Raw genomic sequence first — 15,459 nt, forward strand, 5'->3', positions numbered from 1 at the left:
CACAACCTACAGTACACCGCTAACCTTTAAAGGCCATCGTTATATATTACTGTACATCCACATCCAACCGCCGCAGCTCGGAGGATTCTGGCATCACATTGCGCAGTGGAGTGGAGTGAGAAGTGGTCTATTTGTGAAGCTGGATGTTATTGAACGTTACCTGGAAGCAGCGTGTGTGTGTGTGTGTGTGTGTGTATCTGTGTGTGTACACTGTATATGTTTGGCCTTGCTCGTCTCCTAGTACCACCTCCTTACAAAGATGATGTTGGGAGATGGAGACGGAGAACACACCGTTGCCATAGTTTCACTCTTCTTCCTCTCGGGGTCGATTTAAGGAAAATGTTAGAACCAGTTCCTCTCATTAATATAAATGGTAACGTTATGGACCTTCTCTTCCTCCTTTCTTTCTCTCCAAATGTCATTGTTACTGTTACATTTTTTATTTTTCCATTAGACACCATAAGTCAGGGGGATTCAGTTTCTGCCTCGGATTCCTTGTAAATCCCCCCCATCTGACTCTGATTCCATTTCGCAGCACTTTCGCATGTTGTGCCCTGGAGCGTTTAACCTTTGACACTGGTTGCCATGGCAGCCGTGTCCTATGCGGCACAGGAAGTGCATAGTTCTCGAATGCGACGATGGAACCAGATGCAGATCTTCCACCGGCCGTGCGCTCCATGGTGGAGTGTAACAGGTGGAAGGATGCAGGCGCCAGCGGCCTGCGTGCGCACGGGCCGCTCGGCCGATATCTAAGGAAAGACGAGAACCGCGGACGGTAGGAGGCAGGAAGTTCTGGCTGAGCGGTGGAGTTGCTATTTTTACCGTCCCGGCTGGTGTGAAGAGTTCGAAGCGTGAGTGTGGGAACGGTTACGTGATGACGGGGGGGGGTTGTAGAGCTGGGTGGCTGAATCTGTGTATACGCATCAGCCAGCTCCGCTCCGATGACCTCATTGTGTACATCAGCGCCGCGTGCTTCACTCTGCGTCGCCTCCTCTCTTCTCCCACTTTTTCCAGTCGGCTCTAATGGAGCGCGACGGCCACTGTGGAGATTAGTCCACATGTCAGCCGGCTCAACGCTGACCTGCCGATCATCTTACCGCTTCCCCTGCTGCTATTAATACTACTACAAATGAGAACAGAGGATTTCCTATTTCATCCGTGCTAATCTTTTGCTACCCCTAGTCTGCAGCGTCCATCTTGAGAGAGAGAGTGTGTGTGTGTGTGTGTGTGTGTGTGTGTGTGTGTGTGTGTGTGTGTGTGTGTGTGTGTGTGTGTGTGTGTGTGTGTGTGTGTGTGTGTGTGTGTGTGTGTGTGTGTGTGTGTGTGTGTGTGTGTGTGTGTGTGTGTGTGTGTGTGTGTGTGTGTGTGTGTGTGTGTGTGTGTGTGTTCGTTCCATTCAACTAATGGCCTTGTCATTTTTCTTTGGAAATCACAATTTCAGTATTGTTGTGTGTTTCATTTCTCTTTTTTTTTTAAACATACCCCACTCTCAGCTCCACTAGTAAAGAGGGACTCATGCTCTTTCAGAATGTGCAGTGCTGCTACTGTAGTGCTTTGATTTTTGAGCCTGTAGTTAATTGTCTGAACTTCAAACCGATTTTTTTCATTTATCTTTATCTTATAAGACATTCTTTGAATCTCTTCTCCTCCTTCCTGCCTCAGGCCAGGTTTTTAATAATCGCCATGAAGGGATTTAGGCCAAGTAAATGTCCGTCCTTGTCCAATCCTCCCTTCTTTCCTTCCCTCCGTCCTTGTTTCCTTGTCTCTCTCTCCTTGTGTCAGTCATATTCATTTAAGCAGATGTGAATGTGGGAGAATGAACAGGGATAGATGTGGAGGCTCTTCAGAGTGAAAACCAGGAAGAAAAATAGTAAAAGAAATGACGTGAATGAGTCGACGGTGGCCTCCGGGCTCAGGGATCAGCCACGCCTTCAGCCACGCCTTCAACGCAGCCTCATGCTGGTCAGAGGTCAGCGCGGGCCTGTGGCGGCCTGGGGACGGCGCCGGCTGAAGTCACGCGGCGGCCGATCGGGCCGTCGGCCTCTGGCGGCTTCCGTTTGATCCGCGTCTGATGAGACGAAACGCTTCAGACATTTCCTGTCTCCCACCTGGCAGATGTGGGCGAGTGCCGGCAGACGTGTCTGGACACTGGCACATTCACAACACAGGGCTCTTCCGTAACTCTAAACTGGAACGTCCAACATTAATGGTTCAGCTGTACTTCATCCACTCCCATGGTAAATTAAGTACATAATTACAGGTTAATCAGTGTTGTTTTGTTATACACTCCAGATGATGATATTTGGTTTTGATTATATTTTTATTACCGGTCCCATTTGTGGGTTTGCAGCCGGTAAATCCGGTTTCAGGCGTCTGATACGGATCACAAAGGAGCTGCACTGATTCCAGCCTGCTGCTAAACGGCTGGTTTTTCCAGTCTGCAGCTGAGAATAAGTTCACGGCGCAGATAAACAGCCCAGCAGAGCGCTTCCACGATCATTTTAAGAACTCGCTTCGGTTACTGGGTGGATGTTTAGACTGGCCCGTCTCCACGTACGCCGCACTTTCCACCGCGGGCCGAGCTGTCGCGCGCTTGACATCGTGCAGGTGCCGCCGCTCCTTTTTCCAGGAAGGTGAGCGGCGACGGCCCGTGTTTTAGCTTCTGACTCGCTCGTTTGCCGTTGGTGCCGTCTGTCGGTGCGGTTCCTGAGGCAGACGTTGGACCTTTAGACGCCTCTGCTGCTCCGCTCCACAGCCTCTGCCTCCTCCCACGTGCTCCCTCTCCTGTCCGCCTTACTGGTGTCAGAACCGGTGCTGGGATGTGGAGGAGGCCCGGGAGCGTGAGCCCAGAGCACCGGCTGCAGACCTGCACTGGCCCCTTGTGTTTGTCCAGCAGCATTACACCTCAGCGGTCGCTCGCAAGTCACTAGAGTTACAGCAAATGGCTTTGGTTCGTTTCTTTCATTTATTCTGAAGTAGAAAAGATTTCAGTAGATAGTGTGGATTTAAAACCCTGCTGTCCTTTTCTGCTTGTTCTCTTATCTTTGACCAGCGTCCATCAACATCACAAAAAAAAGCCTTGTGCAATCGTACAGTGTGTAAATATGCTGAGTTCTGACTAGTCTGACTTCCCCTCATGATGGAAACCAGAGAAACCAGTCTGTAGCTGCTCTGTGGTCCCGCAGTGTTTCATGTCATGTGTTTCATGAGAAACCCCTTCCCGCTGCCTTCAAACGGTCTCCTGATCTCGTCCAGCCGCTACAGGTCCGCCGCTCACGTTCGCTGCAAACAGTGACCCTCACTTCCTATTTTGATGCGCGTGTGTGCAGATTGCATCGTCTCTCCGGCTCCGGGGTGTTGCGTACACTCAGTGAAGTGTTTGCTCGCAGTGGCACAGAAGCCGCTAGGAGTTCTAACGCCAGTCAAAGCATCGGGGACATGGAAATATTTGGACTCAGACATGTGGAGGCTGATATTTCGCACCAGAACTCGCACTCGAGAGGCAAGTGAGCAGCGTGTGTGTGTGTGTGTGTGTGTGTGTGTGTGTGTGTGTGTGTGTGTGTGTGTGTGTGTGTGTGTGTGTGTGTGTGTGTGTGTGTGTGTGTGTGTGTGTGTGTGTGTGTGTGTGTGTGTGTGTGTGTGTGTGTGTGTGAATTGGGGTCAATGATGTGACAATATGAGGAGGAACGGAGGGAAGCGTTCTCATACCCTGAATGCTCAGCTGTTGGAGGAACTAAAGGAAACTACTAACCTCAATCTAATATTATTAGTTCCCGCACGAAAGACGAAACGAAACTATATAGAAACCGTCTGTAGTTTAAACACTGCAGTATCTGCAGCTGAGACCTTTTGTGAGTGTGTGATGAGGGAGGGATTGTTTGACAGGCAGCAGCTTGACGAGCATCAGTTTCTCCGGGAAGCTCAGCTCCCTGATGCCGTAGCTTGTTGGACTTGTAAGCAGGAAGGAAGCCGGGTCGGTTTGAAGAAAGGCGAAGTGAGAGGCGTCGTAGGAGGGAAGAGGCGTTTCCTGTCACCAGTGTGGCAACCATCGTGTGTGTGTGTGTGTGTGTGTGTGTGTGTGTGTGTGTGTGTGTGTGTGTGTGTGTGTGTGTGTGTGCGCGCGTGTCCTTTAAATCTTCATCCACTCATCTCATTATTTCTGTTAATTGTCCCTCCTCCCTTCCTGCAAACAGTCTCGTATCACCTGGATAGAGAGGGACTTTGCCAGCGTTAAAGGGCAGGTAAGGGCCGATCTCACTCCAGCTTCCTGTCCTCTCTGCGCCTCATCCACTTCAGACTAACTTTTTTTTTCGTCTCTAACCCCTGGAAATTCAATTCAGTGCACACAAAAGTGCTACAACCCCACTTTCCTGGAGCAGGCAGCTCGATTACGCCACTGTTGGGTCAAGAGAGTAGTTGACTCTGGCTCCATTCTTCTTCTGGGGCTGTCAAATGGCTTTTTCGCTCTGCGATGATGTGTACTAGATGAAAGGTGAGCGTTGGACAAAGGGAAAACGAGTGGGAGGACACGTTTGGACGGGAGCTGTTTTAAGAGACAGGATGAGCAGGAATAGACTTGTTCCAGGAATAAGGGGGACATGCCAGCGCACGAGGAGACCTCCTCCCACAGGCTCACTGCCGTTTGACACTGAGGCCTCGTCGTCCTCCCTCTGCCTCCGCTCTTCTTCCGCATCTGCTGCTGAACTGTGGGTAAATCTGACCTCGTCTGGTTTTAGGGTCAAGGCAATAACTTGGCAGACGACTAATTAAATGGTGTGTTGCTCGGCTTTCAATCGAGTTGTTTTTGTTTTATCAATCATCTACTCCATCTTTGTCTTTTTTTTATTTTTTTTTTTTTATTTCAGTTTCAGTCTGTCTTTTTCTTTTGAACTCTCGCTCTCGCTCTCTCTCTCTTAACCACACATTTGTTTGTGTGTGTGGGACTTGCTGGGTGCAGGACTGTGAGAATAAGTGCAGGCTCTTCCTTCCTGCGCGCTTCGGTTCCAGTTCACAGATGCAGTCAGTCACAGAGGGCAGGATAGTCAGACCAAAACGGACGGACGGGCGAGCGAGCGAAAGGGGGGCAGGAGAGATAGTGGGAGACAAGATGAGGACTTGATAAATAATAAAGCAACGGGCCCACATGAAGGCACATGTGCACCTTCTAAATTTACCTGCATCTAAAGTCTTCCTGTGGAGATGAGACGAGCTTCGAGGCGATGCACGAACCCTGACGCGCGCTGGACGATGGAGCGCTCGGTCAAATGCTGAGATGGACAACGTCAAGGGGAGGTTCACGGTGCGGCGCCTGCTGGCCTTCTACCTGTTCAAGAAGAGCAAGTCGCTGGCCGGCGGCGCCGAGCCTCCGTCGCCACCGAGGAACCGCTGGACGGTAAAGTGGCGCGCGGCGCGGCGGCGTTGGGTCAGAACAGGCTGAGGTGGAGGTGGACGCGGCGCAGACGGAGCTTTTACTGTGGCGCTCGCTCGCTGACAACAAGGTGCAGCTGAGAGCCTGCTTGTTCCACCAGCTGGTTTCCTGTTGTCAAAGCCGTCTCAGGCTGTGGCGGTCTGTGGTGATGGCTGCTGCTGAAGCTTATCATTTCATCGCTGACTAATTTGACTTTTTTCCCCATTGTCTTTTTCATTTTTATTAGGTCATTGTTCTAACTTGTCAGTTGTCTTCGAGTTGCTGAAATAACGATAGTCGTCATTGTTTGCTTGATTGATGGTTCAAATGATTAAAAACTTCTATTCAATTATTAAATAGACTAATTAAAGAAACGTCAAATTAGTCATATTCCTAAATAATGTGCCAACTTTAATCAAAAGCTTAATTTCACCTCCTCCTATTAGCACAGTATAGCAGCAGTCGTATTCATGCTCCTTTTAAGGGAACTGGATACAAACAGGTGCGGTGGCCTAGTTTCCAGCCGCACATTTTGAAGTGACAACCCAGAAGCGTGTTGAGCCCCCTGGGCAGAAGCTGCAGAGGTTCGCTGGCTTGCATTTCACACGCCCCCTGCAGGGACGTGCAGCGTGAGCCTCTGGGACCGCGACCGCTGCAGCCTCGCTCCGAGGCGCTTCTCTAGGGTGTTGATGAACTGTGGCCGTGAGGTCGACACCGGGTCAGGGCCGACGCCGGGTCGTGTCTGTGCAGTGCCAGCATGAACGGGCCGTTTAAAGCCACAAACAGCGAGTGGAGCTGGGTGTTTTGCATCGAATGCAGGAAATTGAACCTTTAGAGCCGCGTTTAGGGCGCTGGTTTGTTCATTTACACTGAATGTTACAAGTCGACTTTGTTCCCAGAAATGTCATTTGTATTACACACACGCACACACGCACACACACACGCACACACACACACACACACACACACACGCACACGCGCGTCTGTGTTTTTACACTGCTTCCTCTTTCTGCCGTTTTTATCACTGTACAGAGCTATTTACAGTAAGAGGTACTGATCTACAGCCGCTGATTCCTCCAGCTGTTTGATGTGATAATGTAATGGCTTATTCTACGTTTCCTCCATCTCGTTCTTCCTCAGGATGATGGAGACATCAAGGAGATCAACATCACCCATGTGGTTAAGGAGGGCTCAGAGAAAGCTGATGCCTCTCAGTTTGAGCTGCTCAAAGTCCTGGGACAGGGATCCTTTGGGAAGGTGAGGGTTCACACTGCAGCCGACGTCGCTCTCCCTCCCAGACTTGATTCAAATTTGTGCATTTTTAATTTTTTTATTTATTTTTTTTACAGGTGTTCCTGGTGCGAAAGGTGACGCCGCCAGATGCCAACCAGCTCTACGCCATGAAGGTCCTCAAGAAGGCCACACTCAAAGGTGCAGCGGAGGCTGGAGAACGTCTGATGTTTATTTATTAGGACTGAAGCTCACTTAAAATTCGAGATGAGGAACATTTCGCTCTTTTACGTGTGTGTTGCATCACTGTTTCTTTTATCATCACTCTCCAAGTGTGAGCAAACCAGTGGCTTTAGTTTCAAAAGCAACATTTTTTTAGTCCTTTTTATTGCCCGATGCAGCGCTTCAGCTGTTTGCTTTACAATGCACCAGACGTTCTCACTGGGTGACATCTGGGCTCTCACAGCACAGCCACAACTAGCGTGGTATGAATTAATTTCCCAACACTTCCTGTTTGGCTTTTGAGGGGCGTCGCTGTTTGTTTTCAGCTACGCTTGGTTTCGTGTAAACGGGCATATGTGTTTCCTGTAACTCAAAGGAACCTATACATAGTATTTTGGAGGCGTGGGGGGGGTGCAGGTGTGGTCGTGATCAAGAAGTGTTCACACGCTCCCCCAAAGCATTTCATTTAAATTTTAAAATAGCATATTTCCAGATTTAATTTGCATTTGTGAACACTGTGCAAGTGTAAAACTGGACTAATGGGTTTGATTTACTCACCTTTCGTCAAATCCCTGTGCGCTCATTCATTTACTGCCAGGCTGCGTGCTCCACAATGACCCGCGGACGAGCTGACTTTTAGTTTTTGACGTGTCTACACATTAAAACATTAAAACCATGCACATTCTGAAACTCTGTTCTCCTCATCGTTCAGTCAGGGACCGTGTGAGGACCAAGATGGAGAGAGACATCCTGGCAGACGTCAACCACCCGTTCGTTGTCAAACTGCACTATGGTGAGCCGCCCTGAAGCTGCAGCTGCTGTTCCTTTTGCCACAGGCGCTTTACTGGATCCTGTGACTCCGTGACAGTTAAAGTTGAGCGCGGCTGGAATTAATCCTGCGTTACTTTTTTGATTCGTAGCATTTCAAACTGAAGGAAAGTTGTACTTGATCCTGGACTTCCTCAGAGGAGGAGATCTCTTCACCAGACTCTCTAAAGAGGTGAGGCGTGTTATTCCTTTAACCGTGAACGCGCATCATCTCACCTCCATATTTAAACGCGTGACTTTTCTCACCGTTTCGCTCCCAGGTGATGTTCACGGAGGAGGATGTGAAGTTTTATCTGGCAGAGCTGGCGTTGGGACTGGACCATCTCCACAGCCTGGGCATCATTTATAGAGACCTCAAACCCGAGAAGTAAGAACAAGCCTTGCTCAAACTCAGCAGCGCAGGAAACCATTATTAAACACAAACCCAGAGAATTAGAAAATTCCTCATGAGCCAAATGTGTGTAGAATAAATCTGTTACACACAGGCTGCATTGTGTTCTGAGGAAGCTTTTATTTGGAGTAAGCTAATAAACGATGCTGTAGCCAAGAACCTGGACATGTAGTGATGGGAATTAAATTCATTTCTTAGGTTTATTTATTTATTTCTATTACATACGAAATTATCTTATTGTTATTGCATTTTAATGGTCGGTGGAGTTTTCAAAGGGCTCTTTAAACATTTAGAGCTAGTCATTCCTCATCCAAATGTTGTTTCCTTGAGGCTTAACAAACACTATAAATTATTCTCCTCATTAAACATTAACGAGGCCTTCTGCTTTGTGAACCCTGCTCTGCTGTTTTTGTTTTTTTCATTACTGTTATTATTATTATATTCTGGCCAGTCTCCAGTTGTGGTTTGAAGCTCATTATTGTCATGAGATGCAGTTACTGCCATACTCCATTGTGTGTTCTTGCAGCATTCTCCTGGATGAGGAGGGACACATCAAACTCACAGGTGAGTTCGCCCACTTGCACACACTCCCTGACCTTCAATAGTCACAGGCCTGTAACCGCCTTATCACTAACTCTGGGTATCTGTAGAGGGGCCGGTGTGTGTTCCCCAAGTTAATTATTACACTATCTACCGTCATCATCATTTATTTATGTGGGGCCGTGGTGCCATTAAAGCAAAGGTGACCTACAGAGACTGTATATAGTCACACTGATGAACCTTCTACAGGACAAATATAAATAAACTTCTATTGCATTGGAATAAAGCACGAGAATTATCAGTGTACTAGTACCTCAGTGTACTTTATTTACTTCCGACTCGGGAGCCGCGCAGTAATGCGCTGACTGCGTGTGTTTGCAGATTTTGGTTTGTGTAAAGAAGCCATCGATCACGAGAAGAAGGCCTATTCCTTTTGTGGCACCGTGGAGTACATGGCGCCAGAGGTTGTGAACCGGCAGGGACACATCCACAGCGCTGACTGGTGGTCCTTCGGAGTACTAATGGTAAAAGAGGACCGACCTGTGGCTACGTGGAGGCCTGAACTCTGGGTAATGTCTAAATGTTTGTGTTGCTCTCTCTTCTAGTTTGAGATGTTGACAGGAGCGCTGCCGTTTCAAGGGAAGGACCGCAAAGAGACCATGAACCTGATTCTGAAGTGAGTTTCCTCCGGCCGAGCATCCTTTCATTTTAAACGCCTCGCGTGTCAATCTGTTTGAGTTCCCTCTGTTCGTCTGCAGGGCTCGTCTGGGAATGCCTCAGTTCCTGAGTGCAGAGGCCCAGTCTCTGCTCAGGGCTCTGTTCAAGAGGAACCCAGCCAACAGACTGGGTTTGTATCAGCTCGTGGGAGACGCGTAAAATGAATGAATCCCAGCTCTGCTAAATGTCGATGCTTCCTTTAAAAGGGTCCGGCGCCGATGGTGCGGAGGAGATCAAACGCCACGGTTTCTTCTCCACAATCGACTGGAACGTGAGCGTCTCACTGTTGTATTTAGTATAAACACAATGTGAAAGTTTCATTTAATATTCACACAGGGTTGGTGTCATTTCTTTCAGAAACTCTTCAGGAAAGAGCTGAAGCCTCCGTTCAGACCAGCGGTGGCACGTCCAGATGACACCTTCTACTTTGATTCCGAGTTCACCTCCCGCACCCCCAAAGGTCAGAGGTCAAAGCTAAAATGTCCTAAATGTCTCTTCCTCTCAGTTAGTACCACCATTTTAATCATTTTAATATCAGCTTGTACATGAACCTCGCTGAGCAAACCTGTTGGTCCTTTGCAGACTCCCCCGGTGTTCCACCAAGCGCAGGAGCTCACCAGCTCTTCAGGGGCTTCAGCTTCGTGGCCACCACTCTGCTGGAGGAAGACGGCTCATTGGAGCCAATGCAGCCGCCACCGCACCCAGTGGTCCAGGTCAGACCGAGCATCCGCGTCGGCCAGAAACGAATGCTTCACGTTGGATAGTAGTCATTTCCCCGACTTCAGATCCTTGATGCAGGAGCACTAATCGCCTGTGCATAAATCCAGCTCCAGCGTCTCGCTCCTCCGCTCACCTCTCATGATCCCCCTCTCCCTCCGCAGCAAATGCACGGCAAGAACCTGCTGTTCAGCGACGGCTACGTTCTGAAGGAAGACATCGGGATGGGCTCCTTCTCCGTCTGCAAACGCTGTGTCCACAAAACCACCAACACGGACTACGCTGTGAAGGTATGAGCACACGATGCGTGAACCACATTGGTCAGAACGCCTCATGCTTGTGTTCGATTTGCAGGTGATTGACAAGACCAGCACGGACCCCTCTGAGGAGATTGAGATCCTCCTCAGATACGGGCAGCATCCCAACATCATAACGCTGAAGGACGTGAGTACAAACGCACGCCGCTGCGTCGTTGGGCTCCGGCGCCTCCTGACTGCCGCGCTCGCCGCAGGTGTACGACAACGGCAAGCAGGTGTACCTGGTGACGGAGCTGATGCGCGGCGGCGAGCTGCTGGACCGGATCCTCAAGCAGAAGTACTTCTCGGAGAGGGAGGCCAGCGCCGTGCTTCACACCATCACCAGGACGGTGGAGTACCTGCACTCGCAGGGGGTGAGGCCCGCGGCTCCGTCCGCAGCTCCACTGAGCGGACGCGGGTCTGACCGGACACTCTCTCACTGTGAGCGCAGGTCGTGCACAGGGACTTGAAGCCCAGCAACATCCTCTACGTGGACGAGTCCGGGAATCCGGAGTCGATCAGGATCTGCGACTTCGGCTTCGCCAAGCAGCTGCGGGCCAACAACGGCCTGCTGATGACCCCGTGCTACACGGCCAACTTCGTGGCCCCCGAGGTGAGCGGCTCGCGCGCGGCGGTGACGCGATTAAAGCTCGATGAGGAGGATGAGCTGAAACGCCACATGTCTCCGAGCGCAGGTGCTGAAGCGTCAGGGCTACGACGAAGGCTGCGACATCTGGAGCCTGGGGGTGCTGCTGTACACGATGCTGGCTGGGTGATGAGCAAACACGTGCTCCCTCGTCTGAAGGCCGTTTCCCGTCTCGCTGTGCTCACTCTCTCCTCTCCCTCCAGGTTTACTCCATTCGCCAACGGACCCGAGGACACGCCCAACGAGATCCTCAACAGGATAGGCAACGGCCACTTCAGCCTGACCGGAGGCAACTGGGACGCTGTGTCGGACGCGGCCAAGGTAGAGGTCCGACGCCTTTGACTTCCTCTGACATGACTCCAGGTGTCATAATGAATCTGTGCTCCCTTTAGGACCTCGTGTCGAAGATGCTCCACGTGGATCCCCATCAGAGACTGACCGCTAAGCAGGTCCTCAGACACCCCTGGATTGTCCAGAGAGATAAACTGCCCAACAGTCAGCTGCCACACCAGGATGCCAAACTGGTCAAGGTGCGAGATGAGTTAATTCTAGTGAGGGCGTCTTGTGAATATGTCACACGCATCGTATCTGGCTCTACGATCACCGTCTTGTGTTTACGTCCAGGGTGCAATGGCCGCCACCTACTCTGCCCTGAAGAACTCCCAGCCCACTCCGGAGCTGAAGCCCATCGAGAGCTCCTTCCTGGCCCAGAGGCGTGTCAAGAAGCTCCCCTCCACCTCCCTGTAGAGACTGCAAACAAAAAAAAAAACCAACCGATCTGCTCACTGGAGACCAGGCAAACTCGCACCTCCCAGCTCCAAAACCACCCAGCCAGCTTTGCCCGGGGACCACTACCAGCCAAGGAACACTGACCGTGGTCCTGCCCCCATGCTGCCCCCTTGCTGTCCCCCCACCCCCCCTGCAGTCGGGCTCATCAGCGGCCGTTAGCCAGCAAAAGCTCGTGGATGGACGGGAAGTGTTGCAGGCAAAAAAACAAAACTAGGGTGCAGATTTTTGGCGCGTGTGTGTGTGTGTGTGTGTGTTTGAGCGCGTGCATGACTTGCCAGAGTCGATGCGGCCATGTTTTTCCCCGTCCGTGAAGATGAACGCTCCCTCCACTCATCACTGCTGTAATGGTCGTCCCTCCGCTTGCTGCACGGCTGTCTGTCGGCTTGCTCCGTTGTGCGTCCTCCTGTTCGTTTTGTACCGTGGACGAGCTTTATCTTTAGTGGTTGTGCTGCCAAATCAGTGTGTGCCCACAGCACCGAACCACAGTACTGTCCAGCTGCTGTTAATGTTTTTTGAAAGATCCTTACTATTGTTATGAATATAAATCACTTCTGCCATAAATGCCTCTTTGGCTTTGGTACAGCCAGAACACAGGGATTCTGGGAAATCTCCAATGCTGATATTTTGGTTAACGCTTATATTTAGTTTTACAGAGAGTGTGGACGTCTATGTGGCTGGCTGTTGCATGACTTGCAGGGTGTGTGTGTGTGTGTGTGTGTGTGTGTGTGTGTGTGTGTGTGTGTGTGTGTGTGTGTGTGTGTGTGTGTGTGTGTGTGTGTGTGTGTGTGTGTGTGTGTGTGTGTGTGTGTGTGTGTGTGTGTGTGTGTGTGTGTGTGTGTGTGTGTGTGCGCGCGTGCGCGCGTGCGTGCGTGCGTGTTGGTTTGTACTGTCTTGCGAGATGCTGCAGGGTCGTGTGCATGGCCCAGTGATGTAACGATGTCATGTGGCTTCCTCGTTTCTCTCCTCTCCCCTTCCTCTGCTTGATTCATCTGCTGGCAACCACGTGAGATGTCTCTTATTTTTATTACTACAAAAAAAAAAAAATAGTACAATAGGTGGCTTTCTGTGAAAGGAACTTGCCCGAGGAACAATGTGGCATGTTATAAATCTGTATTGCTTTTTTCTTTTTTTTTTCTTGAATAATGCATATTGAATGCTCTTTCCTGTGCTGGCTGCTTTTGTTGTTGATCGTTTCTTCTTTATTTTGTTCCCTTTGTCCAAAGAAAGCGATGATTTAAAATAGTGAAAGACATGCTGAGCACATCAGTCTGCGAACTCGGCGCTATACAGGTCTCTTCTTCTGTTTTTAATATCCAGGGACTCTTGCCTTTATGCAGCTGAGCACTCGAAGGCAACCTGTCTCCCTTTAAAATCTGTCGAATCACTGGTTGTTCGTGTGTCACAGACCTACTCTCGTATAGATTATTGTTCATGCTTTCTGAACTTTCGTTGTATAGTTGGTGTGCTTTCATTTTATTAACACTGAATTTGAGCCATCCTAAAGAAGAACTCGTGTCGCTCATCGTAAGTAGCTTCATAGGGTGGGTCCTGCTTTCAGCCTGGTGCCTATAGGCCTACGGGTGAGGCTGAAAGTCACGGAAAGGCATCAAAACAAATCAAACGGCCAAAAAAATCAATCTTGTACGCGTTTAGAAGGGAAGACCTGTGTGGCTAAATAACCTATGAACCAGCTGTCTTACCTCAAAAGGGATCAAAATGGTATGTTCTAATTCTTGTTTGGTGGCAAATCTCTTTGAAATGTGTGGTAAGGTGGCATTGTATGATAAAGATGAAGATTTTTATATCTTACAGATATTAAAAGTTCAGTTGCTAAAACAAATAGTCTGCCGTGTTGTGTTTCACCTGTTCTGGTGGTCCAGCACATTTCAATCATCCTGAGTATTGACACAATTTAAAAACAAATAAAGGATTTCATTTGAAGATTTGAAAGACTGTAACATAAAATGTGAATTTGAAATTAATTTCAATAAGTAAATAAAAGTCCAAAGAACATAAGTCCAGCACCGAGACTGTCCACCACAGCTTGATGCGCTACCCCACATGACCACAAGGTGGCGCTAAAGCGCGTCTTTTCAATCAAGCAGCCTGTTGTAAAATGCCTTTAAATGCTAGAAACCAAAAAATTACAATACTAAAAACCAGCTTGTACGCTCGGTGTGTGAAGGCGTAGTTTTCATACATGGGTAGTGGTCTATTTCATTTAAATATTGTAACAGTCTTGCATTGTAGCAATTCTAAAGCAATCAATGCTCATCCATCTGCATTCCTCTTCGATGCTTATCACACACCATGAGCACTAACGCGGCCCGTTCTGCTGCAGAGTATTAACCTGTAGTGTGACCACATACTTCTACGTGTCTTAGCTTGTCTCTGTGTGCACACACAGCAGCACGCGCTTATGTAACAGACACAGGACCTCCTGCAGGTTCCTGTCGCTCAGCAGCAGCGTGATCTACGCTGGAAAATGCACCTCTCTGTCAGAGAGACGGCCAGATGTGTTTATACTGGGCACACGTTCTGAAGCAGTAGTTTAGAACGGAAATATGTCTGTGACTCGACCTGCAACAGCAGAACGAGACAATGACCCTGAATAAAGAACAGTAGAAAACCAGCGTCACCATCGGTTACAGATGGAGCAGTTCAGGGTTAGTGCTTTCAGGTCACTGACCAGCACTATACTTTATGCACTTTACATAGTATATTATGATACTTCTCTAATTACATACTTTAGTATGACACTTTGTTAGTCAAACTATACCATGACACGCTTTGGTGACATAGTTTACTATGACGCTTCACCACTTACTCTGCTATGGCTCTTTTTTCATTACATACTATACAGTACTATGACACTATTTTCCATCACACTATTCCAAGAAGTGTTTGTCACAACATTCAATGCTATGACCCATTTTTCACCACTTTTTTCGTCACACACTTTCTTTGCCACATACTTTATTATGACACTTTTTTCACCACATACTGTACAATGATCCATTTTTGTCACATACGCTACGGTGATGAAAAAAGTGTGACATGCAGTGAACTGTGTGTGTGCCCATGATGGAGCCACCTTCTAGATGCCAGTGTTCTTAGGAATCCAAGCACCTCTGTATTTTCTGTAACCAATATAAATAAAAAAAAATTCTTTAAGTATAATTACCACTAAACTATGACCCTACACAATGTGTGTCATGTATAGTATGTGGCCTGGTAGCCTAATGGGTAGAAAATTGGCCTGGGAAGCAGAGGGGTCCTGGGTTCAGGACTCCAGGTGTCCAATAAAATACTCTTTCTTGTTAAAGACATGCCGAGTATACTGTGTGATGGGAAAATTGGGATACAGTAGCATGTTGTCAGAAAAACTTATAGATCAGTATGTTGTGAAAATTGTGAATAGAATGCACCCAAATCCATAAATTACTGTTACTGAATGAACACCCTGTGTTTAATAATTGCGTTAATCGAGTCGTGCTGCTCGGGATGTTGTCAGTAAACGACAGTGGGCACCACATGGGATTAATTTAGAGTCGGAGGTTGTTAACTGTGGGGTGTTACACAACACAAACAGCAGGCTTTGCCAAAAAGAGCCATCATGTTGGAAGCATGTTGTCCTGATTTTGGAAGTTGTTAGTCAGTGATGTTTATATCGCTA

General features: G+C 48.7%; 1 protein-coding gene across 6 annotated transcripts in view; it reads left to right on the forward strand.

Moving 5' to 3' along the window:
• rps6ka1 (ribosomal protein S6 kinase a, polypeptide 1) overlaps positions 1-13,623 on the forward strand; it is a 32,280-nt gene extending 18,657 nt beyond the window's left edge. For 2 of the 6 annotated variants that reach the window (XM_055505793.1, XM_029139607.3), the window contains exons 3-23: positions 4,194-4,241; positions 6,548-6,664; positions 6,757-6,838; positions 7,572-7,652; positions 7,780-7,859; positions 7,948-8,054; positions 8,605-8,642; positions 9,000-9,142; positions 9,224-9,294; positions 9,377-9,465; positions 9,542-9,606; positions 9,693-9,795; positions 9,918-10,048; positions 10,217-10,342; positions 10,407-10,496; positions 10,564-10,722; positions 10,800-10,961; positions 11,044-11,120; positions 11,198-11,315; positions 11,387-11,524; positions 11,619-13,623. In XM_055505793.1, the coding sequence (XP_055361768.1) occupies positions 4,194-4,241; positions 6,548-6,664; positions 6,757-6,838; positions 7,572-7,652; positions 7,780-7,859; positions 7,948-8,054; positions 8,605-8,642; positions 9,000-9,142; positions 9,224-9,294; positions 9,377-9,465; positions 9,542-9,606; positions 9,693-9,795; positions 9,918-10,048; positions 10,217-10,342; positions 10,407-10,496; positions 10,564-10,722; positions 10,800-10,961; positions 11,044-11,120; positions 11,198-11,315; positions 11,387-11,524; positions 11,619-11,741 (2,148 nt within the window). In that variant the 3' untranslated portion in view covers positions 11,742-13,623. Of the gene's footprint in view, positions 1-3,333; positions 3,503-4,193; positions 4,242-4,283; positions 5,393-6,547; positions 6,665-6,756; positions 6,839-7,571; positions 7,653-7,779; positions 7,860-7,947; positions 8,055-8,604; positions 8,643-8,999; positions 9,143-9,223; positions 9,295-9,376; positions 9,466-9,541; positions 9,607-9,692; positions 9,796-9,917; positions 10,049-10,216; positions 10,343-10,406; positions 10,497-10,563; positions 10,723-10,799; positions 10,962-11,043; positions 11,121-11,197; positions 11,316-11,386; positions 11,525-11,618 lie in introns of those variants that run through there. The other 4 variants (XM_055505794.1, XM_029139609.3, XM_029139606.3 and 1 more) reach the window with 3 other exon arrangements.
• Positions 13,624-15,459: the final 1,836 nt, after the last annotated feature.

The sequence above is a fragment of the Betta splendens genome, chromosome 22 (assembly GCF_900634795.4).
Source record: "Betta splendens chromosome 22, fBetSpl5.4, whole genome shotgun sequence".
Taxonomy (NCBI): Eukaryota; Metazoa; Chordata; class Actinopteri; order Anabantiformes; family Osphronemidae; genus Betta; species Betta splendens.